Here is a 27906-nt window from a genome sequence, read left to right on the forward strand (position 1 = left end):
AACAATGTATAATTATTTTACACTAAATATATATGACATTTTCTCTTGAAGTTTATCAAATGCAACATGACAATTCGTGAATATCCGATCATATATCATATATATCATATAAGTCTGGGAACTAGAAACATCGACATTATCAAATTCCAAGTTATTTATTGACAATAAAAAACTGACTAGTTTTGCCAGCATCCTCGAGTCAGTACACCGCCAGAAGCAGGCTTGGTTTGTGTGCACAAGCAAATCGACGCACAATTATGTCAGTACTTTCGTCCGTCCGCATTCACTTGTAAGTCACAAAGCACGTTATTTATTAACACAGATGAGCGAATTGGAATCTGCAATTGAGACTGTCTTTACTTTACGCAGTTAAATGATTTCTAAGTTGTATTAAGAAATGGAAATAAAGTGTTGACTGCATCATGAAATGTGCGCACTCATTATTATAGAGTCTAACTAAAAAACAATCTGCAATCACTGCAGGTTAAGAGAACGTTTGAATATCAAGCGTACCAAGCTGTAACAATTAATCATGCGATGGACGTTAGTCACACACTTTCTTTACCAACATACGCACATGGAGAGATAAACGCAAGTGTTACCGATAAAATTGATCCTTACAATGTTATAAACATATTTATACTTCTCAAAAGAACTTTTCATCGAAACATTTATGATCCGCATAAGTCTGTACACGATATTGTCTACTCGGCGACACGGGTTCAATGCCCACTTACTGAGAATGTGAGTTTGGTTGGTGGTCGCCATACCGAAAAGGTAGGGTTTCTTCTGGATACTCGTCCACCCCCACTCACCACACACAGCACATGACACATAAAAATAGAACATATGCAGGTCAAAATGAATAGCTAAAAATAGCAGCTATGATTTATATTCGTTCCATCTTTCGTGAGTCTACCTAGTTAATAAGGTCCTGCTGGGACACAATCCAGATGGTAACATAATGCAGCTTCAAGCGCTGAAGTAACTTACAAACTTGGAAATACCCACAAAAGTCCGTTTGCTTTCTGATCTGGTGCTTGTCTTACCAACAAAACGCCAGATATAATAAATCTTCATGTTTGTACTGATTATTTTATTATATTATAAGATTTATTAAGAAATTAGCATGAAGTGTTGACTGCATCATGAGATGTGCGCACTAATTATTATAGAGTCTTACTGGAATACAATCTTCAATCACTGCAGGTCAAGCCATCGTTTGAATATCAAGCGTACCAAGCTGTGACAATTAATCATGCGATGGACGTTAGTCACACACTTTCTTTACCAACATACACACATGGAGAGATAAACGCAAGTGTTACCGAAAACGTCAGAAGAGAACTCTAATTGATCGTTACAATGTTATGAACATTTTAATGCTCCGCAATATTTTTTTCATCGAAACATAAATAATCCGCATAAGTTTGTACACGCGATTGTCTCCTCGGCGACACGGGTTCAATGGCCACTAGCTGAGAATGTGAGTTTGGGTTGTGGTCGCCATACCTAAAAGGTGGGATTTCGCCCCCCCCCCCCCCACACACACACAGCAAATGACCACATCAAAACAGAAGATATTCAAGTTAAAATTAATAGCTAAAAATAGGAGCTGTAATTTATATTCGTCTAGTTAGTTAATAAGGTCGTGCTGGGACACATTCCGGATCCTAACATAATGCAGCCTCACGCGCTGAAGTAACTCATAAACTAGGAAAAAACACACGTCCGTTCGCTTTCTGATCTGGTGCATTTCTCAGAAACAATTCTCCTGATGCAATACATTTTCATGCTGAACTCACATAGCACACACATACAGCAACTAACAACGTACACTCGCGCACACAAATATAAATGCAGACATACACGCGCACGCACAAATGTTTTCATGCGAGTATCGCGCACTAACCACGTGGTCGTAGTCAAAGTGTCCATATGTTTTGCAAGTTGAACATAACTAAATCATATTATTTATTTTACAGGAATACATCTCTTTACGAAAGATTATATCAGCAAATCTAACTTGGACGCAAATATTATCGTTTCGAAAAAAGTAGTCTACGCCGAGGAAATTATTGTACACTTACCACAGTTGTCTACCTGTTTAATAATTTGCGCTCAAAAGCCAAATTCTTATTGTTTCTCTGTAATATAATAAAGCAATTTATGTATAGACAGATTAATAAGAAACAAGAAGATAGCCACATGATCAATTTAACTGAAATGAAGCATATGTAATTTATTTGAAATAATATAGGATACACAAACATCGAGTAAACATTTTAAGGAACTACGCAAACATTTTTTTTATTAACTGATGGAAAGGCATAACGACGAAAGGCAGAATCACTGATTTTGTAACAAATGAAAGAAAGTAAAATGCACCTGTAATTTAGCAGCATTCTTGCCTGGCGGTTATTCCCTTCCATACTTGCGAACCTCCGTATTCTGTTTCTTTTTTTCCCTCCCATAGCTGGAGTAATTGCCTTGTTTGAGTATAATAGGAGAATTGTTTCAGTAAGTGTTAAACATTACTAAAAAATATCGCTGACAGAGCAATGAACCATTAAAAAACATACTTACAAGCATGCGTACCTGTGAACTTCCTGATTTTCCTGATCTTGCCAAAAATAGTTTTAGCAAACAATTACGTTTTTAACGTGTGTCAGGCAAGAGTTAAAACTATTGCTACTTAAGGGACTAAACTCTACTAATATATAACACATAATATGAACTTGCGATATTCTTTTTTTCTTTTTCTTCGGTCTTTTCCCACACTACCGGAATGTTGGTTCCTTTGAGATAAAAAAAAAGACACGAGTGGTCAAACTTTACATTTTATGCAGTTAACTTGCGTATCTCAACATTAAAACAAAATTTAATCTTGAAGTTTAGAGACGAAAGTGGAATAGCGGGCATCCGTGTCTTAGGGAAATATGTCTTTATATTTGTCACTAGAATTTCTCTGTGATGGGACTTTAACTCATTTTATTTAAATGCGATGCACCTTGATAGCTGTGTTGTTTCTGTTTATATGTATGTTAATACACACTTTAAATTACTCCAATGTTCAAGTTTCAGTGTATATTGCTTGTGTATTTTGTGTGTTGTAATTTATTTTCGACTTGACTTTTGTTATAAAAACTGAATTGCGTGTGTTTCATATTAAGTAAGACGTATTATTAAATTTGCTCAATATTTGAAACATTAAAATCCTTTGGAACCGCGGTTTCGTTTTAATTCACAAATCTCGAGTTCGAACCCTATTTGAAGCAACCTATTTATTTTACTTTTTGCGATTTTTTCTCGTTATTAAGTTTAATTATGAACGTTTAATGCTAAATAATCTCATCAATTAAGACAATGCAAAGGGATACTGTATAGCTGACGAACAGTTACATTGCCTTGACCTTTAGGCATGAACATATTATTAATAATAAGTATGCGTTGTTGTTAGTACTGAAGAGTCAACAGAATATTCAACAAGCACTTGCACGAAGAAAGCCGAGCATAAATATACATGCAATTGTGACATACGATCGAATCAAGCAGTGTCATTCAATATAATACTAGAATCTCGATTAGTTCAAAAATTCATTATTATGTGAGTAAGCTATATGTCTACTTCAAACGATACAAATTTCTTGTATTTGAATACGTCCACATGTAGTTACGATATATAACAGATCAGAGTTTGTCTTTAATGCCACGTAGTCCATATGACTTGGTGCTTTTAAAACTGATTCCCAAACAGATTTGGTGAGTCTCAACATTTGGATAGTTTGTGGTGTAGTAAACAAAAAAGTCCTTACTCAAGAAATATACTTTTTAACATCAAATGAACGTCAATAGCTGATACCGATATGATAACAGCTATCAAATATTCTATTCTTCAATAAAATTGACAACGAACAAGTTTACTCTTATTTATACACTTCAACACGGTTACTCGTATATGTTGCAGATCAAAAACTGCCGTATGAACAAATATAATAAATACATAAACTGGACTGTAAACTAAGTGTATTGTTCTTTCACGTGTACATGAACGTGATTTACGATTTTGTTTACTGTATTGTTAGATAATAGACGAGTTACCTTTAATGTAAAACTCAGTACATGTTACATACAAACGATAACACTGTTTGATATCAAAATGATTTCACAAACAGATTACTTTTATCAAGTTGATACGTAAGTGGTGTATGTTATTCGTATAAAAGTGTTATACTATTTATGTAAATACGTACAATTTTTACATGAACTATTCCACGGTAACACCTTAAATGTGCGTTACCAATCATCAATAATGTAAGGAAATGAAAATGAGATTTCAAACGATTTACATTGGGATTGCCCATTTGCCCAAAAATCGTTTTACCGTGCATACCTTACTGTTTATGCTGGCTACGGTCTTTTCATCGAGCGTATCAGAATGCAATTTAATATAAATCTAAAGTCCATTTTAAGTTTGCACAACTTTCAATACATGAAGGACTACACGTAATGGAAGAGCTTAACATTTAAAAGAATCAGCACTGTCTTGTTGTAAGTATATTTTCATTTTTATTATGATCTCGCATTGACTTTTTATTAAAACAAGTTTGCGTTGGGCTTTTATGTTAGACGGTTTCGGTGATTAATGATTATGTAAATTTCTAGAGTAGAAAGTTAATTATTCAATTAAAAACCGTTGATCATTATCACGTACTAGTATTCATTTCAATATCATGCCAATGCGCTGTTCATTCAAAATAGTTTCATACGTGAAACCATTTCCGTGCTGTGCGGTTAATTTAGTTTCGTATCTGGTTGATAGGTCACTTTCCTCAATTGCGCGTTGAACAGTTTCTATTAATCAAAGGTGGGTGTCTTTCATGATTACATGATCAAGATCAACGTTAGTTTCATTAATAAATTCCCCTTATGCATCACTTGCGACATTCATTATCGTTATATACACTATACATTCTATAGTGCCAAGAACGGTTGATAAACAGTACATAGGTTTTCAACGTGACATCAAGGTCATACTAAGGTTAAACTCTTGTTTTAAAGGCATGTTTATCTAAATACCATTCAGAACAAACCATACGCACATTGTTGTATCACTACCCTGACCCACTATGAAGTGAACGAATTCAAATTAGAAGGTATCCCACTTAGTCAGGGTGATAGCCAACAGTAGGTCATCAAGCCGACATAAGTCCGTATACCGGTACTCGGACAACTCTTTTTTGTACAAAATGGGAACCTACAGGCCGTCAGAATGAGCATTAACATAGTTTATCGCAACCCTGATTTCTTGTCAAATGCGTGAATAAAAATAAGACGGCATGCCATTGACAGGGCGATAGTACTTAGGTCTTCAGTATTACATAGATAGTTTATCGGCGTTTGTTCACTTCCCTGACCCACGGCAAGTGAACGAATGTTGATTAGAAGGTATAACACTTAGTTAGCGTGGTAGAAAGTAAATCGGTCATCGAGCTGACATAGGTCGGTATACTAAAAAAACTAGTCTTTGTATAAAATGGGTACCTTAAGGCTGTCAGCAGTAAGCAGTTACACATCTTTTATCGCAACCCTGATTTCTTGTCACACGCGTGAACATAAAATAGAACACATGTAATTTAAATGGCGATAGTACTAAGGCCTGCTGTGTTACATAGATAGTTTTGCGGGGAAAACACGTGCCTGTTAGAGATTATAATGTTAATGAGCATTTTTATCGTAACCCTGACACCCTGTCACGGGTACGAATATACATAAGACGGCATATTACCTAGTCAGTTTGATGAACAGTATTTAGGTATCCATCTTGGCATAGATCGTTGTTGCTAGCTTTTGATCATTTTCAATAACGAAATGAATGTCTAATTAATTTCCCAGGAAACAGAATGAATGAATACAATAATAACGCTGGATACTGTGACTGAATTCTTATATAAAAAAACATTGATCATGTATATTTTAAAAAATAATATACGCAATTAGTTTTGAAACATGCAAGCCCACGTTGCGAAATCACGATATTAATATCGCATAATGATAATGAAATATCGTATTGTAATCTCGTAACCTCGCATCGTGATGATTTCGCACAATCGACCTTTGAATAACCACGGCGAAGAAGCGAAAATACAATGCGAAAGCACTAAATTACAAAACTATATTGGTTTCCATAACTTACAATCTAGAACTGAAACTAATTAAGCCCACCTTTTATTCTCATAATTATGTTATAATCTGGATGTTAATATTCCTTCATAGAAAGAAATAACAATTTTATTCGGCATATATAACCGCGGCACGATTAACAGTGACGATGTTGACAGATAGTCGAAAGTCGATCATAACGTTCTTGATAAGAGTTATGAGCTCACGATTGCTCGTCAGTAGTATTAAGTTGTTGGATTAACAAGTACGCATAATTACGTTTTAAGTCCAATAAATATACTTAATATAAATTGAAGAATTGATGGAGCTTATATTGACCATTTTATTATGTACACTAAAATAAATGAATCACTCTAAAAGAAGTTCGAGGTAAGTTTGTCCTATGACATGTATTCTTGCTCGTGCACGCACCCATGAGCGAACAAGAAAAGTAATCACAATAATTTCTAGAAATCGTGAATTTGAATTGTATCATTTACAACTCTATTTATATTGGCATTTTGGTGATATTGTATAAAAATTAAGAATAATTGCAACTTTTTTCAAATTCTCCTGTCGATGTTATTTAATTTTAAAATGTTTTTTAAAATTTGTCTTCAAGTAAAATATGAAGTTTAATAGCCATTGTTTAACGTCGACATATAAAAATCATGTTATATTGTTTAATTTGTGATCATGAATGCGGTATTTGCAATACTATTGACACTTAATTTTAATGTCGCCCAAACTACGAATTGAGAGTTTATGGGTTACTTTGCATTACTATCGACGTTTGTCGTTTTGTCTGTCCGTCTTTATGTTCGATTGTATGTATATAGATACAAACTTGCCGTAGCGTTCTTCTTCACACTTCAAACTTGCAAGAGGTGTTCTTAAAGATTTTAACTTCTCCATTTGCAAGTTTTATCATTTGACATTGAACGTTCTAAACATGTGCCTTTTTCAACTTGGACATTTTTAAACATCATGATTACTTAAAACAACTATTTTCAAAATAATTTCTCAGAAACAAGATCGGTAAGTCACATCGCATAGTAGTCGTCTACAAAATTTCAAAAAGTGTTCGGAGTCACAATGTTAATGAACAGATAGATAGCACAACAACGGAGAAATCTTTGCTCGTGAACCTCAATATCCAGAGGTTCTACATTTGGTGTTTATCCTGGTTCTGGTTCCTTTTCAAGATTTATTCAAATCTTGCCCATTGGGTCAAATCTGACCACACCTTTGCGGTCACATGATTAATTTAGACTTGCATATTAAAACATTTTTAAACATTTTTTGTTCTATGTGAACCTACTATGTAGTACTAGTATTTATCAAAAGTCGTTTTAAAACGGACCTCTATAAACAAGTTTTAAAAAATTGCCCCTGTTGCAAAAACTGTCCACGCCCAAGGAGTTACTTTTTTGTCTGAAGTAGCTTCATATTTCGACAAGCGGCGTCAAGGGCTTTCTTCATCAATATGTGCCCACTATTTTACACAACCATGCGCCTTTAAAATGTAGACAATGAGTTAAATATTAATCAAAAGTAATTGCTTTAAAAATACATGAAATATATTATGTCAAAGAGTTGTGAATTTTTAAGAGTGTTGCTTAATGTAAGCACTTTCACCATTATTATTACATAGTTACGGCCTTCATTATCGCCTTATATTTTTCACGTATCAGATAGTCTAAATGATTAAAAAAATGTATGCATATTCAATTTTCACCTTACTTGATTTATAATTGTTTATGCTTTCCGGATCACTGATTTGTATAATATTGATGAATTAACATCCAAATGTGGCGGATTAATGCATTGGCACTAGTGCTGATCAACGTACCTAGTGCGTCATGAAACTGTTTATGATTTTATTTAAAGGTCAATACAGCAATTATATTGCATGTCTTTGCATACATAACAGGAGGGCGATATTGCGAAGGTAATATTGCGATCTCGTGTTAATGCGAAACGAGTGGCTCTAAGTTACGGAAAACCGTACGTTCCTGATTATGGATTTTATTATTCCACTTGTGCACAATTGATTTGGGCCCACACCTTTTTGTTAGTATACGCAGTACCGTTAACACTTACTCCACCCATTGCCAAAGATGTTTTGTCTCTGAAGGTGGGTTCCCACTGCCGATCCGATCAACTCGATCATCCCGATCACCGAAATTTCCCGACCAAACCCGACCAAGCTCGACTAAAAAGGGTATACATGACAACTTCTCGACCTCTTGTTGATAACACACGACCCCCACACGACTCATTCACGACGTCCACTCAATCATCTTTCCGATTTCCGCTCGATCATCTCGACCTATACGCCAGCCCTATACGATCTCAGCTCGACCGAGTGGACCTCAGCTCGATCGCCACCAGATCTTCAAACGACCAGATCGTGATGGTCGTACTACAGTCGTACAAAGCGATCTAAAATAACTCGGGTAGAGGTCGAGCGGATCGGGTACAAAGCTCGTGTATGGTCGAATAGCAATCGGAAATAAAATTGATCGTGTACGGTCGAGTAGCCGTCGGGTAGCAGTCTAGTAAATCTGTACATCAAATCGAATAGAGGTCGAGTGGATCGTGTTGCGATCTAAAATAAATCGGGTACAGGTCGAGCGGATCGGGTACAGATCGTGTAAAAGATGGCAATCCGATCGCCACACGATTGCTTCACGATCAACTCGATCTTCTACTCGAATAATACACGACCACTTCCCGAGCGCTTCTCGATCCATTTCCTACTCGAACGCTACTCGATATTTTTTGACATGTAAAAAATATTGGGTAGGAAGCACGACCAATTCCGACCTACCCGACTGCCCCCGACCACTCATGCCGACCGAACCAGACCAGTACCCGACCGCTTGGTCGGGCTTAATCGAGTTGATCTGATCGTCAGTGGGAACCCAGCTTAACAGATAACACAATTTTAACCTCGACCACATATGAGATTATAATCTTTCTCTGAAATTTTTAAATGATTCGTAAGTATTTTCCTCTTGAAACTATGTACCGGGTATTTGGAAAGACAACACAAAATCATTTCTGGGTTGGAGGTTTAAAAGTTCTATGAATGAGGGCTGCTTTTAACCAAAAATTTAAACAGTTTAGACGAGAAAGCAAGCAAATGGTACAAACCATTAACATGTGAAAAAAGTCATTGTTAAACAAATCGTGTAAATATGGTTTCATCAATCGCCACCTGAACAGTTAACTTAAAACAATAATGTGCATGCTTACCTGCACATTATTATAGAGTCCTACCTTTTAATCCACTGTGATCATTAACTCGTCAATATTTTTATATGTCATTTTCGTTATGTTTGCAACAGAGAACACATCTTATTGTACAATACATACTTGTGTTTACGATACCGCTTGCAACCACTAATATCCCAAAGCGTTTGCAATACATGTACAGTTATGTCATGTATAGCTTAATGCAACTGATCGATTTCTTAATTTCAACACATTTGCTTTAAATTCAATATTTAATGTGTTTCAATTTCATTTCGTGTTCGTCCCGTAAATTTCACACAAATCCACATTACACAAAAATCAAAATGCAACTACTGAATGTTTTAATTCCATTCCCAGCTGATTATCCCGACTTTCTCAAGAGTTTTTGTCAGTATTTCCATATCGAATGCATCATTTTTGTGTGTAAAAAGTTGATCAAACAATCACTTTTTCAGAACTCCACTGTGTGTCATGATTTATAATCCTTATGATTGCATCATGTCTGTGTTGTTTGTTGTTGTTTTGTTGTTGAGTGTTTACCTTTCGCAGTAATGAACCCAACCCTTATGTCCACTTCACTTTGCTGTATGTGTGTGTTAACAGATTGAAGTACATTACTGTATTTGTGTTATGTTTAATCACACGACAAGTTAAACTTTCGTGCTCAGATTGTTGTGCTCATTGAATAGAGATTATTAGAGACGTCCGGCACAGATATGTCGTATGCATTTTTTTCATTTAACATATTATCTATTTTTTTCCACCAGTAAAATGTATTTATATTATATTAACAGCTTTTCGTACTTTTATTGTCATTAAACTGATTATTTATGACGTTTCTCGTGTGACGTAATTTATTTTATGAAACACACCAGTTTAGGAAAGAATATGTGGAGTTTCGGTTGAACAGTTCAGACCACAGGTTGTGAGCGTGTGGCTATGCTATTTAGTGGTCAAAACATCATTTTGAATGAAAAACTATGAAATTATAACGAAAAATCAACTTCTCTAAACAAGAAAATACACATTTTCACTATCAAATATATATATTTTTGCCGAAGCTTTCGACCTCACGGTCTTCATCAGCGGCCATTTTTTTTCAGATGTTTTATTATGAACGGATATGGCGTCGTGCATTTCCGGCGTCAAAGTTGTTTACGCGCCCTTTTATTAACGTTTATTCTTGCACGTTGATGCCGTACGGTCGGTATGTCCTTAGTTTTGACTTCCACAATTGTTCCATGGTTTTGCAGTACTCGTCCGACCCGCTGAGTTTTTCGAGTCCCATTATTTGGAAATCATCCATGGAATGTCCGTCTGTGTAGAAATGTTCAGCTACTGGGTCACTGTGCTGTGTGCGAATACGCGACAGATTCAATAGATGTCGCTGGTACAGAGTTCCGCCGGTCTCTCCGACATACATGAACCTGCGACAGCGACGCCATTTGACCGCGTACACAACATTGGATGATTTGCAATCAACATTGTTCCTTACGCTGTACTTCCTACCGCTGGGATCTGTGAAATATTCCGCCTTCATCATGTACGGGCAAATGGCGCATCTCTGCGCCACACAGGGCCCGCTCATATTGGGCTTTCGGAAGAACATCATATTGTGTTTTTTGTGCACTAGGATGTCTTGCAGGTTGCAATCCCTTCTGAAGGCTACTAATTGGGGCTCAGAGAACACTTCCTTCATTCTATCAGACGTGTACAGCGTGTTTAGGCGTCTACGGATGATACGGCCGATGTTGAGTAGTGGGCGCGAAAACGTTATCACGAGCGAAATCCTTGTATTATGCTCCGAGTTTGTTCTTTTGCGTAAAAGGTCCTCTCTTTTTTTTATTGTCGACCTTTATCAATTCGGTCTCCACAAACGCCCCGTCATATCCACGGTTCACGAGCTGTGTTTTCGTCGCCTGTCTGTGCTTCCGGTAGGCAACCTCCTCTGAACAGATTCTTTTCGCACGCACACCAAGACCATATGGTAATGCTTTTCTTGCAGACTCCGGGTGCGAAGAATCCCTGTGTAGGTACAGGTGTTTATCGGTAGGCTTAGACTATAGGTCGGTTTGAAGGCGTCCGTTCCGTATTGATGTCACCGTGTCCAGGAACTCTATATATATGTCAGAAGACAGCACGCTAGACTTTTCGAGTGCTTGACAGCATAACGTAAGCTATCATGGAAAAATTCTTCATATTCAATTAGTTCAATTAGGTCGAGGTAATATAGTCATATTCTAACTGGAAGAGGACCATAATTGAAACATAATGATCTCTAATGTTAAAAAGAAGTGGGACATTTGAGACGATTATTAGTGCAGGTATATTTTCCTTCCACAATCTATTGAACATTTGTAAAGACATAAAACAAACTAATATGATTATATTTCAAGTTTGATGGAAATAGCTTGGGTGGGATGGTTGGACGGTATTTCAAAAATAAAATAATAAAAAAATGTGTTTTTTCTTTAAAACAATTTCCTTGTGTGGGGGGTGGAGACGGGGAATGTGGGGGATTGGTCATTTATTAGATAATATTTCGAAAATAAGAAAAAACAAAAGCTGTCTTCGTGAAACACAATGAATCCTACTGCGCCGCTTTGAAGCCATATTTAACCTTTGACCTTGAAGTATGACATTGACCCTTCACCACTTAAAATGTGCAGCTCCATGAGATACGCAAGAATGCTGAATACGGAGTAACTATCTTCAATTTTGCAAAATTTGACCTTTGAACTTGACCTTGAAGGATGACATTGACCTTTACCTTTCACCACTCAAATTGTGCAGCTCCATGAGATACACATGCATGCCATATCCAGTTGCTATCTTGAATATTGACAAAAGTTATGACAAATGTTAAAGTTTTTGGACGGACGCACAGACTGACGGACAGTTCAACTGCTATATGCCATCCTACCAGGAGGAACAAATTATTTTTATTTCTTGAAGGGGGGAGCGTAGGGGATGGTTTGGGTGGTATGTCAGGTAAATGTTGATTTAAAGTATGAATCAAATATTATCCTAAATAAATAAGTTATGGCAATTTCAGCAAAACTTACTTATTTGACCTTGAGATTCAAGGTCATTCAAAGGTCAAGGTCAAATCAACTTGCCAGGTACAGTTCCTATATTATAGTAAGAAAGAATATGAAGTTTGAAAGCACTATCCTTGATACTTTAGAGGTCAAGTGCATCTAAACACAAAATTTAACACAATATTTAAAGTTACTTAGTAAAAAAAGGGTCATAATTCCGTCAAAATGCCAACCAGAGTTATGCAACTTGTCCTGTACAGTCCCCTTATGATAGTTAGCAAGTGATCCAAGTCTGAAAGCAATAGCTATGATACTTGGTAAAATGGACCAAAACACAAAACTTAACCAAATTGCAGTTTTCTAAGTTTAAAATGGGCCATAATTCTGTCAAAATGACGGTCAGAGTTACATAACTGTGCCTGCAAAGTTCTCTAATGATCGTTAGTAAGTGTTGCAAGTATGAAAGCAATAGCTTTGATACTTTAGGATTAAAATGGATCCAGATTCAATTTTCTAAGTATAAAAAGGGACATTACTCTTAAAATAATGCTGACAGAGTTATGCATCTTGATATACACATTTGTCTTGTTGCCATAAAGAAGTATTCCAAGTTTGAGTTTATTATCTTTGATAGTGTTAAAGTTATTCGACTTTATAAAAATACTTTAACCAACGCAGACGTCGGCGCCGGGACGAGTAGTATAGCTCTCATTTGTCTTCCAAAAGTCGAGCTAATAACAAGGTATTCAACTCAAAATGACCCGACAATAGATTGCATTGATTTGAACAGCCATCACTTCATCAATGGTGCATCGATTTCCACGGACTTGGTATTATTAAACGCAGAAATGAATTTCCGTTCTGGAAATGTACATATCTTGCAATATTTTCACAAATGCTGTGTCAAATTAAAAAAAAAATGTTTCTTTTTGTTCAATTACTTGAGGATAAAAAGTTTGTATCAGTCTTTAATCAGCAATACTTTTAGAGTTACGCGCCAAACAAAAAATCGGGCGGACGGCTGGACGGAAGGATGCATTCAAATGGCTAATCTACTTTCATCCTCCCTTCTGAGAGTGAAAGTCTAATCATCGTACACACAATGAGGTGTACAGTATTTGGCCAGCTGGGCAAACAGCATCAGAACAGATTATTTGGCTACTTGTATAATATTCCCTGAAGCAATACACTGGGAATGAACAAAAACTGTCACGTGACCCCAAAAGTCAACATCAGTAGGTGTTTTATGAAGGAGCACAGCGGAATCAGGTAGTTTTTTTTAATATCTTTGCTGATCGTCCTCTGGCTTTCATACGACCTAGTAGGGGAAATAAAGCATGCATACAGATTGAGACCGGTGTATCACGCTTCGTGTGTATCGCTCTGGTTTTAGAGAACACTACGACACATTTTCCATTGTAGAAGCAAACGTCAGTAGTAAAATTACAAAGAGTCGGTGTTCACAAAAATAAACGATCACACAACAGTATTTGTGTTACCGGACGAATATATATTACATATGTCTTTGCATAAACACACAATAATATAATATGAACCGGATAATAAATATAAGTTTAAAGAGTAAAAACCGACATGACAAATGTAAGTAGTACGATTAAAAATGGCAAACGTCAGTAGCCAAAAACTGCAAACGGTAGTTGATGAATATATGCATGCATTATTTCTACCTTTTAGGCACACCTTTAACTATGTTTACTAATATAATAAATTAACTTGAACAGGTATTATATTTTTGTTTAAAAAGATTTATAACCTTGATTGTATGTATTACCACGCCCACATAAGAACTGCAACTGCCTTTATACATTATTACGTACGAAAACTGAAAAAGTTTCTTTGAAATAGGACGTTTATGATCGAAAATGGTAAATGGGATCGAAGCGCTTGTGTGTGTTGTACATTTACATTTTCTCAAGAGTAGTCGACAGCTGTTATAAATAATAACTATATGCCATAAAATTGTTACATTGCATTTTACTTTCGACTTGTAAGTTTAAAACTGTATTCATTTTGTATGCCTAACTGTAACAAGAATTAATTATCCCGCAACAAATATGTTTTTAAAGATTATGCAAGGTCTTTATCTTAACATAATTTGTTTACATTATACATAAGCTGTGTTGAGTTTCTTAACACGATGCATAGTTTTGTTTCGGTATATTAAATCCGTTTTCAGATATGTCATATGTGTGTCTTTTTTGCGGAGACGCCCTCTAAACCATGTGGGGGTTAAAACTTCACGATGACAGGCACCTCGGCTTGTCAAAATGTTCATGTTGTAAGAAGCAATTTTGTAGAAAAGAGAACCTGACCAGACACATGTTAGTATTTGCAAACAGAATTTACTGACATTTTTAATAAGTATCGGATCATTATTCATGTTCATACTAATTTATTTAAAAAATCCTTTAATTAAAGGGACTCTTTTACAATAGGACCCCAATAACTCTGAAATGAAGAAAATACTATGTGTAAATAATTGATGTTTATAATTAAAATATTTCGTGTGAAAAGTATCAAGGCATTTTAAAATGAAAAAGTAAACACTACTTTTCTGGTTGTTTAATAATAATGTTTCATATTCTGTATAACATTAACAGTTGAGAAGAAAAGGTCATTAGATATTTCTTCATTTGAGCTCGAAGTCTAGAGCTTAATCCCCGCTTCGGATTTTAATTCTTTTAAAACAAACAAACAAATGTTAAGCTATTTGTGCCTTTGAATTCACAGGATTAAAATGCAGTCGGAAATCCGTATCATTTAAAATGTACATGTTCCTTTTAAATTAGAACATATGTAAAAGTGTCTGCATTTGTGAACTTATTTTTAAGGTGCAGTGTGCCATGAGACACGTGACAACATGTGTTGTTCAGAATGTGCCACCAAAACAGATTTGACAAAACACCGAAGAAGAGAGGCATCAGCCGTAAGATTTAAGTGTTATGTGTGCGGCGCTGGATTGCAAGAAAGGTTTGAATTACACAGGCACATTCATAGTGATGAAAAAAAGGCAAACATGTGACAAATGTGGGGATTCATACAGACACAGAAGTAGTTTATTGAAACACAAGGAAAAATAATGCGAATTAAATGTTCATATTATTCAGATTAGATCAAGTTGTTGCAGGCTATTTTGTTATTTAGTTCCGTTTTGTTTTCAACTATTACCGGTAGTACATTTTACAGTTAATATGATCTCAACTTGTGTTTTTTCCGTCAAAAGGATGAGGTATAATGTGTATCTCTCTGAAGGCGGAGGGACCATATTTTTGCGTTGTGCGTCCGTCCTTCCGTTATTTCGTCAAACCTTTCAGCCAAGAGATATTTTACAACCTTTGTATTAAAATTTATGAACCTTACATAAAGTGTATCATCATTCTGAGGTGGTAAATGCTAGATTCCGTCGGATTCAACTTGATAACTCCAGGTTTGCCCCCCCCCCCCTCTTAAGATTCAATAATATCAAGTAGGGTTATCAATATTTTGAATTTGTGTGTATTTTTTCGTTATCTCAGTTTGATTTTTAATATAACCGGTTGATGGTATTAACAGTAGTTTTTGTAATAATTGATCATTACCATGGTACGAATATGTGTGTTAACCTCAATATCACAATGCTTTCAAGCTTATCAGTCATGTTTCACTTTTTTAATCGCTTTGGCATATCATTCTTTTTTTTACTTTCCATAGATGTTCGGATGCATAGTACTTTTGTATTCTTATTCAACGCAATCGTTCGTGGATCCTAAAACCATTTAAACATTAAAGGTGATGAAAACACTTGAGCGATTATATAGTCAAATGCTTGAATGGTGCTTTGCAATGTTTTGACTCTAAAGCAAAGTTCCAGTGTTGTTTTTTGTTTTGTTTTTGAAATTTTGTTGCACTATTTATGTCTTTTGTGAATTTATGCATTCTGATTATGTTATTGGTTTATTAATTTTATTTCAAAATAATGCAGTGATATTCCACTAATAACCTGTTTGTTTCCATGTTTAAATATATTTATTTTTCTGAATATTATTTGTATAACCGATTGTTATAACACTTAATTCAATACGAATTGTGTAGCAATCATCATAATTAAAAAGTAGTTTGCTTTCCTATTTAATGCTACCTTTTGGTTGTATTTTTGCATAACGGTTTATTCGGAGAGCTACACTAAAGTAGTGTGTGTGCCCGCGTTCGTGCGTGTGTGTGTGGAAATGATATGTTTCAACAATAAAATAAGTAAACGGGAGAAACAAAACAAGGTTACATATTACTATATTAGCATTGTGACATCAATTTTAAATTGCAATATCTACCTCTAAATGTGTATACATTACATTGTTTCAAATGTTTTTTTATTAAATGAAACGCCTGCATATATTCGTCAACTGCCGTTTGCATTTGATTTGCTACTGACGTTTGCCATTCTTATACGTGCTAAGGATGTTTGCATTATTTGTTTTTACTAATTTAACGTATATTTTATATCCGGTACAAATTTTCGTTTGTTCATGCATAGAAATATGTAATACGTGCTAGTCCGGTATAGCATAAACAGTTCTGTGATCGTTTATTTTTGTGAACACCGACTCTTTGTAATTGTACTACTGCCGTTTGCTTCTACTATGGATAATTGTATCGAAGTGTTCTCGAAAACCAGAGCAACACACACAACGCGTGATTTACCGGTCGCAAGCTTTATGCATGCCTTTTTGCATGCACTAGGTCGTACGTAAACAAATGGACGATAAGCCAATATATTGGGAAAAAAAAACTACATGGTGCGGCTGTTTTCCTTCATTAAACACCTAATAACGTTGACTTTTGCGGTTACGTGACATTATTTGTACAATCGTAGTGCAATAATTGAAACAAGATTATGATCGAAGTTCATCGCTTAAAAGTGTATCAAAGCTCTGTACGGAAAACCTTACCAAGTGTTACGCCTTTCAAATAATACAATATTGCCTTTAGGTGAGATTCTAAGTGGTCGCTGAGTTTGGGACACATGTATAACTTTGATTAAGGTATTACTGTAAAGTAAAATGTATTAAGACAGAAAACAATATGCTTTGTAAATCAAGTGCCTGATTTTAATAAAACTGAAATGTAGTTCACAAAAGTTGTTGCGCAAGAAATAGCAGATTGACATTTTGTTTAAAGCATTTACACTACAATCTATGCTCTGCAAAACAATTATGCCAGGATAAAAAGTGCACGCAACTGATTCGCAACTACGCACACTACAGAAATAAAATGAGACTATGTTTTCAATGAAAAAAGTAAAGGTCGCTCTAGCCTTTCAACTTCAATTTAAATAAAAATATGAAAAAAATTTACTCTCAAATTTGCGATTTCTCATAGTATGCCATTGAATAAAATAGAAAATAGAAGGAATTCATATATTTAACGTCATGAAATACGATACTAACACGGTAAACGGACATTGTATAAGACATTACAATTTCACGTTTGCTGGAGGAAAACATGAGGGGCTTGTGATGGTGTCATATATATTTTACTTTAATATAGGTTCCATTATACAATACGATTGAGGTATATGGAACAGATTCCGCACGAGAATATGCTTATCAAGTTAAGAACCATTTACCTATCTTCTTTTGAATAGCAAACACATCATTTCCGATGACATAAGATGAGGACCAATATCTTAAAAAATACAAACTAATTTAACGGACTGTACGGCACCACTTAACTACGGCAAAGGCCCATAACCATGTACCCGTTTAACGGACACATGTAATACAACATACCCATAAGGAAGGATGAATTTAGTCATTACACTAAGTTCATCGAGCCAATGTGCAGAAGTCATGAGGTTTACGATGCTATCTCAAGAGCAAGGTCACACTCGAAGGTCAAACCTATCACGGTGAATATATACCTTTCCTTTGAACAGGCTTATTCAAATGAAAGCTAAAAGTATGTATTGTAATACATTCATCAACAGATGTTTACGAAAGATAATGATGCAAATATAAAACAAACTTTCGGCGTTTAGTACGAACTTAGTCTGCTTACTTTATTCCCCCGACAGACACCAACACTAATCGTGTGGATAAAAGCTATGCAAAGAATAATTGCCGACCCGCTAGTTACAGAATGAAATACGTTCTTTGTATTTAAGATGTCTATTTGTTAAGTCTTTTGCAAAACTAGTGTTTGCACTACTTAAGAAGTGGGGCTTTAAAGTGACTGAGCCAAGCAACCTGTTATAAATTATGTATATAATATAATATCAGTGCAGTAAATCTTAATTGTATTCATAATACATTTCATAAAAGATATATTCATTTTAATTTATTAATTGGAATGTTGTATATACATTCTTTCCACTCGACTTACATTGTTATCAATTAGCATATTTTCTGTTGTACTATCGCTTGTTTGTAACTTTTCGTTGAAGTGAAAAGCTTTCGGATTTAAACATATAATATCATTCTATAACATGTGCATATGTAGCAATATTATGTTACAACATGAATTTTCAGTGTTTTTAATTTCAATGGTTGGTAATGATGTCATTGTCCTCGTTCCCTCTTTAAGAACTGTAGCTTCGCTTGGTGCTAAACACCAAAAAGTTTAGTTGATCGTCGGTAACATATAAATGTACGATAAGATAGAAACGGATAAGTACTACAAAATTTATCATTTGTCTTATTTCCTCCAGTTGCATGCGATTAAAAAAGTCCGCTTACTCACGACGTTTACATTTGTTTGAAACAATACTATTTTAATGGACTTTTTTCTATTATTGACAGAGAATATGGTTAAGTTATGTCATTAAGATAGTGAAAGACGTTTTTTGCTTGTTCATTTTTATTTTTATATAATTTTCTCGGTAATCAAGAACATATATTTTGATAGACATTATTCAAAACTTTGCTTTGTATTTCAGTCCACAATGAACATTACAACATCCGAAGTGACAACCAAGACTTTGATCAGTATGACGTCACCATTCACCGCGAACACATCACCTGGGAAATTCGGTAGTAAGTGTTTTGTTTTTAACAGATTCACCTCGAATTGACTACCGGTATGTCCAACGTGTCGCATACGTACCTTGTCTAGTCTCCATTTTTAAAGATATTCCTAAGTAATAAGCATAAGTTAAATCCCTGAAGGCACTATTTCCGCGTTATATTATCAGGATTTCCTGTGCAGCCCTCTCACTCAGCCTTCTTTACTGCAATCAATTACAGCTGTAATATCAATTTAATATGTGACATCTATTTTCGCAATGGCAGCACTGTCATGAAGAATCATTCTCCTTATGGAGATATTCCAAGGTTCAAGTTCAAATGTGTAGTAACTACAAGAATAGAGATGTAACGATGCACTTAACGTCATAAAATTAGATCCCAGTAAATTTATGTTAATATAAATCGTGTAAAGTTCTGCAAAGGAAAACAGATAGGCATATGCTCTTCACCGCCGCATTGTTGAGACAAAGTTAAAACTGAGGAAACAGAGTAAATTTCAACTGACAATTATTTTCACAATTTTGGTCCCCTCGTTGTTGACAATTTATTAAATTTTGGTTATTGACATTCCAATAATTGATTTGGCTTTGTATAACACAAATACGGCCAATTCAGCTGATGACATGCGGCGTTCAGGTCCGGATAGCGAAAGACACACCATCAGGATAACAGTTTGCACAGCCGTAGCTGTTTTGTTTGTCATCTTTTGTCTTCTTGGCTACTATACACTGAGGTAAATGATCATGCTCATGCGGGTGCGTGAGTGGATGAGCACTCGCACATATACACGTCGTTTGCATTGTTTTGCCATTATTTTTTCATAAGACTTCGACAATTATAGCCACACGAAACATTTAATAGTAATCATCACATCGGACAATTTAATTTTCATTTGGGGTTTTACTTAATGTCGTATCTGAGCTTAACAAATAAGAACATTCTAGATTATTATGTTACAATATGAAGACAAACACAGTAAATAAAATATTGGTATAAGTGACCTATGATATGTCTACGGACATTGTAGTTAAATACCATTAAGAAAAAATATGGCTATATATAAATGCACAGATTTTACTTATAAACACAATTAATATTGAATTTTTTATTGATCCGTGTTTAATGTGTTATTCAGATCTAAATACCCGAAGTGATCAGTATGTCCATAGGAATAACTGTTTGCAAACTTTCAAATGTTTCAGACGAATGAGTAAAAATCGAAATTCGAGTGAGACATCTAGCTTCATAAACGCCATCGATGAAGTGAACATTGAGAACCCATAGTAAGCGCCCTTCATTGGATGCACAATGTAACCAACCCATAAGAATAAGATACAGTCCACAAAAGAATGAAATTAATCCAAATGTCAGAATATTATTACATACATTATTACTAAAATTCATTTAATAAAACTCATGCATATTCAAATCAATAACGAATCAATAAATCGAGAACAACTTGTCTTTATTTATTTACTTTCGATATCATTTACGGAACTCTGTTTAAACTTAAAGGCGGGTTCACCAATTAACTTTAGAGCAGCATATTTTAACTACGCAAAACATTAGAGGTTAGCTATTAAACAAACGACTCATGTGGACACAATATTTAGCAATAAAAACTTCAAGACTTCAATTTGTTTATTTAGAAGTCATTTATTACAATCGTTTTGAAACAATAGCACATCATCGCCAATACGGTATTGTTGTATTTAGTAAAATTTGTGTTTGTGGTAGTTTTTCAGACAATCGCTCAAGTACTCAGCTGTCAAATGCTCATCACGTGATCTTCTCTAGCGGAGAAGAACATGGACGACCGGAATTCGTAGAATTAAATACATTAACTCAAGAATTAGGTATGACTTGCCGATTGGTTTTGTTGCTGTTTAAGGCAAAAACAATAACTTGTTTAAACTTCAAAAGTATGGAATGTAGTTCACGTTTTTACACACTTTTATTTGTATGTTAATTGAGAGAATTATTTCCAATCTTTTCGCAAAATTACTTTCTTAATATAAAAATATCAGTTTGGGAATAGTATCAAATTTAGTAAAGATTATCAAAAATAAACAAAACTCGAGGCTGCCCCAAAAGTTTAGTGTCTTCACAAATTGTAGGATCTGTGGTGTAAATATAAATAAACATCTGTTCACACCTGTATTGCTGCTTATACGATTTGATCACATATAAATAAAAGAAGTAGATGATTTGTTTACCGCGCCAGCTAGTTCTGTTGGTTAAACGTTGGAATACAAAACCGAAGATCGTGGTGTGTGGGGATTATTGATGAAAATCTTTCTACTGCCATTCCCCATCTGAATTGGAATCAAGTAGGACACTTGTTAGGTACTGGCATAAACATAAGTCCTTAGTACTGATAAACTAGCTATACCAGAACAAGAGTGAGTTGACATACTGACCAGCGTGATGTTAGTCAGTGCTGGTAAACCGGCTACACCAGAACAAGAGTTAGTTGATAAACTGACCGACGTGATATTAGTCAGTGCTGGTAAACCAGCTGTACCAGAACAATAGTTTCTTGATAAACTGATCGACGTGATATTAGTCAGTGCTGGTAAACCAGCTATAACAGAACAAGAGTGAGTTGATAAACTGACCGACGTGATATTAGTCAGTGATGGTAAACCAGCTATACCAGAACAAGAGTTAGTTGATAAACTGGCCGACGTGATATTAGTCAGTGTTGGTAAACCAGCTATACCTGAACAAGAGTTAGTTGATAAACTGGCCGGCGTGATATTAGTCAGTGCTGGTAAACCGGCTATACCAGGAAAAGTGAGATTATTCTGACTGAACAACTTTTAAAAACGGCGATAAAATCCAACTTTACCAAACAGGAGATTATTTTACATTTCCCTTAATAATATAAATTTGTGCAATCATACAGTTATTTGTTGCAATATTTCAGATACTGAGGAACTGATACACTATTTCGAAAAATACCTGATTGATGTTACCAGCTTTCCTGCTTATACATACAGTCGAACTTCAATTCAGGATATTGAACGGAGATGCAGAAAACAACTTACAAAAACAAGATTCAGTGAGCGCGACACAAAAATATTCATGTCTAAAGACGCACATCTGTTTACAACCGTGAGCCAATACACCACTTTCAAGCTTGCCACTTCAATGGATTGTCGCATTGACACGAAAGATATTGAGAACACAATAAGGTGTACATATGCGCCGTGCGTTTTTGTTATTGAATATAAGCAACTCCATGCCATTGCTAATATTTTCGAAGAACTTCAGAGGAAGGGTCTGGAATTTTGCGTCTTAATAATTGGTGATAAATCTTGTATTAATGATATGCAGACATTACCCGCGCGGCTGATCGCATTCGCTTCTAAAAGTGATATGCAAGACGCTGTAGATGATCTTCTTGAAAGGTTTTCATTTTCGATATTAAGAAAATTGATGGAGCAAATTGAGACAGATGCTAACATTGGTCCGGAAGAATTCAAGCCAGGTAGGACTTGTATGGATTTGTTTAGATTTGTGTATACATCTGAACGTTGATGGACATCTTTTCATATATTTCTGTTATGTATTGGTGTGTTTTTCCATATAATGTAGGTGATTGTTATGAGACGTTGCAAGAAATCTATCAACAAATACGGGCGGCGTACAAGAACAGTGGGGTACCTGAAGATGAGCGACCATTGATTCCAAACAACGAGTTCAATTACCCCTCAAACGTAAATGAAGTAAGTATACAACGTTTGCATAATACATATACAAAGTTGATATGTCGGGTTTATAACGTTTGTTGATGTACATATACACTGAACAAAGTCCAGAATAACGAGCATGTTTATCGGTGTAACATTTGACAACCTTTCCTATCGATTCCAAATAGGAAAACGCATTTGTTAAGGTTCCGGTTGTCAAGCTAAATGACTCACGTGACTTCTTTTTTTTAACATAAACCAATTACCGCCATCAGTTTAATAATTACTAAATATATATGTTGATCGGATATGTACATGTGTCCTTGTAGATCAGCGCTAGAGTTCTTCAAATACAAGGTGTTTTGCCTGTTTTAAAAACAACGGGCGACTGAAGATATATATTGATAACACAGCTGTAAAATCTGAAAGTGAGTGTACAAATGAGGTTATACATATTCTTGCTGTTTGTGGATTCGAAAAATACTCGCTCTTTGTCGGTAGTTTGGAGTGTTATTGGCAAGCCGGTGATGCCATTTCGAATCCTCAGATTGAGGCTACGTGAGGAGGATTTGCTAATAAATGCAACGGTTTATCATCACCTATTAACCTCTATCAACAAGAAAGTCAGGTCCATGCAGTAGAGCCCATACTAGTAGCTCTAATATCTCGCCATGTAGCTACACATTTACAGTCTGGTGATCTCAAAGTGTCCGACAAGATCCTGGGACATATTGAATATATACATGATTTGGAATGGCTCGATATCGTTCCAGTTGATGTCGCTAAGGAATTGCAAAACGAATGCGAAACACGGTTTCGAACGGAAGATGGTATTTTGAAACATGCAGAACTAAGCGGGTTTACATTAGAACATCGATCGCCAGTTCACATTTGGGGAGCAAAATCGGCACCTGGTTTGGGATTTCTATTAGAATGTGACCCAAGTGAATCAAATAATTACATGTTTTTTGCTAGTCGATCTGATGAATATGTTTTCTGCGTCCCCGGCGACAGTGGTTCTATTGTTTGTAGCAGGGACAGAAAAGGCCGATTGTTTGCATTAGCAATCCTTATTGGTAAATTTAACCCATGGAAAATAATAAAGCAATCGCAACAAAATGAAAACTATGCCAACAAATACGACGACATATCAGCAGATGAGCAAAAACAAGAGTCCAACGAGCATGCGAAAAACAAATATGAGGAAACTACTTGCATGGGTGACGACAAAGCACACGGAACAGACAATCGCACGTTAATAACCGAAACATTGATAGATAGCAGAGAAGATCTACAACTAGAACCAACATTTGTAGCGCTTAATCTCTTAAACGCATTTAAAGGTTTGTCTGAGAAATACAAGTGTGAATTCAGACTCTGTAGAGAAAAGAATGAAGTGAAAGTTTAAACATATTTAACTTATTACGTCTAACCCGACGCACAAATCATACCAATATGTTCAATTTTCGGGGAAATGTGACCAAACATCTTCAATAAGACCTACATACACTTGAAGACTTTTCTTCCGCAACACTTTTCAAACTTGAATATCTGAATAATAAGTTAAGATTATGATTTAAAAAAATATGTGATCATTTGACTAAATTCTTAGCAAGCTGACGATTAAATCATCCATCCGTTAACCCACCTAGATTGATGAAATTGAAATATATTTGGAATAATATCGCGAGTCACCATTTCCACTTGCAAGAAGATGAAACTATACTTACCCCTAGTGCTAAAGCGTCCGATCGTTACGGATGAAAGATTGTATCTTGAGGTTGCTCAAATGTGGTCAACTGATCACACGTAAAAAATTTATTAAAAAACTTTACTCATTTCTGAGATATTCAATATCGAAAAGTGTTGCGTTAAAAAAGTCTCCAAGTGTTTTGAAAATGCTTATATAAAAATAGTATTTACGATCTTATTATGTTTTGTTAAAAACAGAAGGTGCGATGATAAATACAAAAGCTACAGCTAAAATTCCAAAGAATTTGTTTCAGAAAATATAAGGTATTGGAAAGAACATTGCAAAGAGGTTTCTGCTGTACAGCAGAAAACTCCTGCATGTACACTAGACAGTTGCAAGGTTGGATACACCGTGAGTCTGTTTAGATTCATTCATTCGACGTTTACACAATTTTAAATCTCCAAAAACAAATGAACAGTAAGTTTTGGCATAAAAATATGTTGGATGTTGCGCCGTTTTCAACAGTGTTTTCTTTTGTGTTGATTTAATAAGCGGTATCAGTTTAATGATCACGAGTGCTTGTGTTAGCAAATTTTATTTCTATTGTTATAGTTAATATGTGTCATGTGTAATAGCCAATTGTTTTTTAGTGTTAAATGTACCATTTTATATGTTATCAACCTTGTACTGTAAACGATAGAAATAATTGCTCGTGGCAAAAGATGTAAAAACGGCCTTTTAGAGTGAAAGAAAATTTAAGTGAGTTTGGTCTGCAGTCATATGTATAATTGCCTTTTAATTGTAAATATTTATTATCTGATGTAAGAACTGTACTTTTGAACAGACTTGTTGATCAATGCCATAATGATCTTCAGAGAGTTAATGGTGTAAATGGAAATGGACGTAATAAATTACGAACATACAAGCTCTTTAAAGATCATTATCACGTTGAAAATTATTGTAGACTTACTCTTCCATTTCCGCATAGATAGGCTTAACCAAGTTTTTTTTCCTCACTTTTTTATTATTTCTTTTTACTTCTTCATTACTATGGAATACTCATATTTTTGTATTCCTCCTTTTTGTTTTCTATTTTTGTTTGTATATATGACTATATTTTTTTTTATAATAGAAAGCAACTGGACATGTTTTAAATTAGAAACTAACTGGACAATTACACACAAACTATCATTTACATCACCCTCCACCTCTTTAAATGATTAAATTATGCACTTTGAATGTAAAGGGCTAAACAATAAAGACAAACGTATAAACATCTTCAAATGGTTAGATGAAAAACAAATAGCATATGCCTATTACATGAAAGTCACTTGAAATATGTAGATCAAATGATGAATGGGACGAAGACTTTTTATATCAGTGGACAAAATACTAATAAACAAGGCATTGCCTTTCTGATTAAAAACAATATAGGGATCACAGTCGATAACTTTAACGAAATAATAATTGACAGACTAGCAAGTATAGATATCAAAATACATGAAACACAATTAACATTAATCAACGTCTACGGTCCTAACATAGATGAACCCACATTTTACGAAACCTTACAATCCTTTATAATTAATAACCAAGATAAAAATATTATAATCGGTGGTGATTTCAATACTGCCCTGAACCTGTTATTAGATAAAAAGAAGGGAAACCTTTATACTCATCCTAAAAATAGAAACATTTTGAATAACATAATTGAAAACTACAATATGATAGACATCTGGCGTACAGTAAATCCACATGATAGCAAATTCACCTGGCACTCAAACACAAAAACAACACTATTTTGTAGATTAGACTATTCTCTAATATCTGAGTCACTTTGCAACATTATTGACACATGTAGCATTAAACAAGGATTTATGACTGACCACTATCTAGTTGAACTTAAACTTCACAAAATACAACCTGAAAGAGGCCCAGGATACTTTTAAAATAATAACAGCATCTTATTAGATACAGACTATCAAACACAAATAAAACAGGAAATATTAAACACAGTTCAAAATAATAAAGATGCAAGCCCAAACACCCTATGGGAAGTAATTAAAGGAAATATACGCAACACAACAATTAGATACACATCATTTAAACAAAAGGAAACACACACACTTGAAACTGAAACCATCAAAACCATTAAAATACGTGAAAAACAAGTGCATGAAACAAACACAAATGATACCACCGCCATTGAAAATGAAATAACATCAAACAAACAAGTATAAGAAGGAATCTATCATACACAACTCAATGGAATAATACTACGAGCGCGCGCAAAGCATGTTGAACACAACGAACAAAAATACAAAATACTTCGCAAACATTGAAAAACGTAGCAGTGAACAAAAAACTGTACACAAATTAGTAGTTAATGGCGAAACGATAACAAACAGGACTAAAATACTAGAAGAACAACGTTTATTTTTCGAAATTCTCTATAAACGAAAACATGTTGAAAATTCACCCTTTTTAAAAACACACATCATCTTTAAAATCAAGACGAAAAATTATTGTGTGACGGATTACGTAATGAATATGAATATGTAATAGCACTTAAAGAAATGCAAACTAACAAAAGTCCCGGATCTGAGGGCATCACAATCGAATTTTATAAAATATTCTGGAATGATATTAAAACACATTTAATCAATTCACTTAACTACCCATTTAACAACGAAAACTTAACTACGCTACAAAAACAAGGTATAATATCACTCATTCCAAAACCTGGAAAAAACTTAGAATCCTTATCAAACTGGCGCCCGTGTAGTTTACTGAACAACGATTATAAAATTGCAACTTAAAGTATATCAAACATAATTACAACAAATATTACCATCAATCATTTCAATGTCTCAATCTGGCTTCATTAAAGGACGTAACATTGGTGAAAATGAACGTCTGATACAAGAATGCATAAATTATTACAACCAATTCTGGCCTCATTTTCTTTGCAGACTTCGAAAAGGCTTTCGATTCACTAGAACATTCGTTTATGCTCTCTTGCTTAGAAAATATTA

The 27906-nt window shown here is 34.9% G+C and overlaps 1 protein-coding gene across 1 annotated transcript; it reads left to right on the top strand.

Moving 5' to 3' along the window:
- Positions 1-4500: 4500 nt before the first annotated feature.
- LOC127853033 (uncharacterized) lies at positions 4501-27799 on the top strand. The gene is made up of 8 exons (XM_052387161.1): positions 4501-4551; positions 19396-19492; positions 20099-20216; positions 20686-20766; positions 21221-21339; positions 22413-22976; positions 23084-23214; positions 23508-27799. The coding sequence occupies exons 2-8, from the start codon at positions 19402-19404 to the stop codon at positions 23568-23570; spliced, it is 1167 nt and encodes a 388-aa protein (XP_052243121.1). The 5' UTR covers positions 4501-4551; positions 19396-19401; the 3' UTR covers positions 23571-27799.
- Positions 27800-27906: the final 107 nt, after the last annotated feature.

The sequence above is a fragment of the Dreissena polymorpha genome, chromosome 12, assembly GCF_020536995.1.
Source record: "Dreissena polymorpha isolate Duluth1 chromosome 12, UMN_Dpol_1.0, whole genome shotgun sequence".
NCBI classification, from domain to species: Eukaryota; Metazoa; Mollusca; class Bivalvia; order Myida; family Dreissenidae; genus Dreissena; species Dreissena polymorpha.

What these genes read in the sequence shown, in the direction of transcription:
- LOC127853033 (XM_052387161.1), top strand. Translation starts at nt 19,402, where the DNA reads ATGAACATTACAACATCCGAAGTGACAACCAAGACTTTGATCAGTATG. An exon ending in CTTGGCTACTATACACTGAG is followed by an intron (nt 20,217 to 20,685) that starts GTAAATGATCAT and finishes CAAATGTTTCAG; the next exon opens with ACGAATGAGTAAAAATCGAA. An exon ending in TCCGGAAGAATTCAAGCCAG is followed by an intron (nt 22,977 to 23,083) that starts GTAGGACTTGTA and finishes CATATAATGTAG; the next exon opens with GTGATTGTTATGAGACGTTG.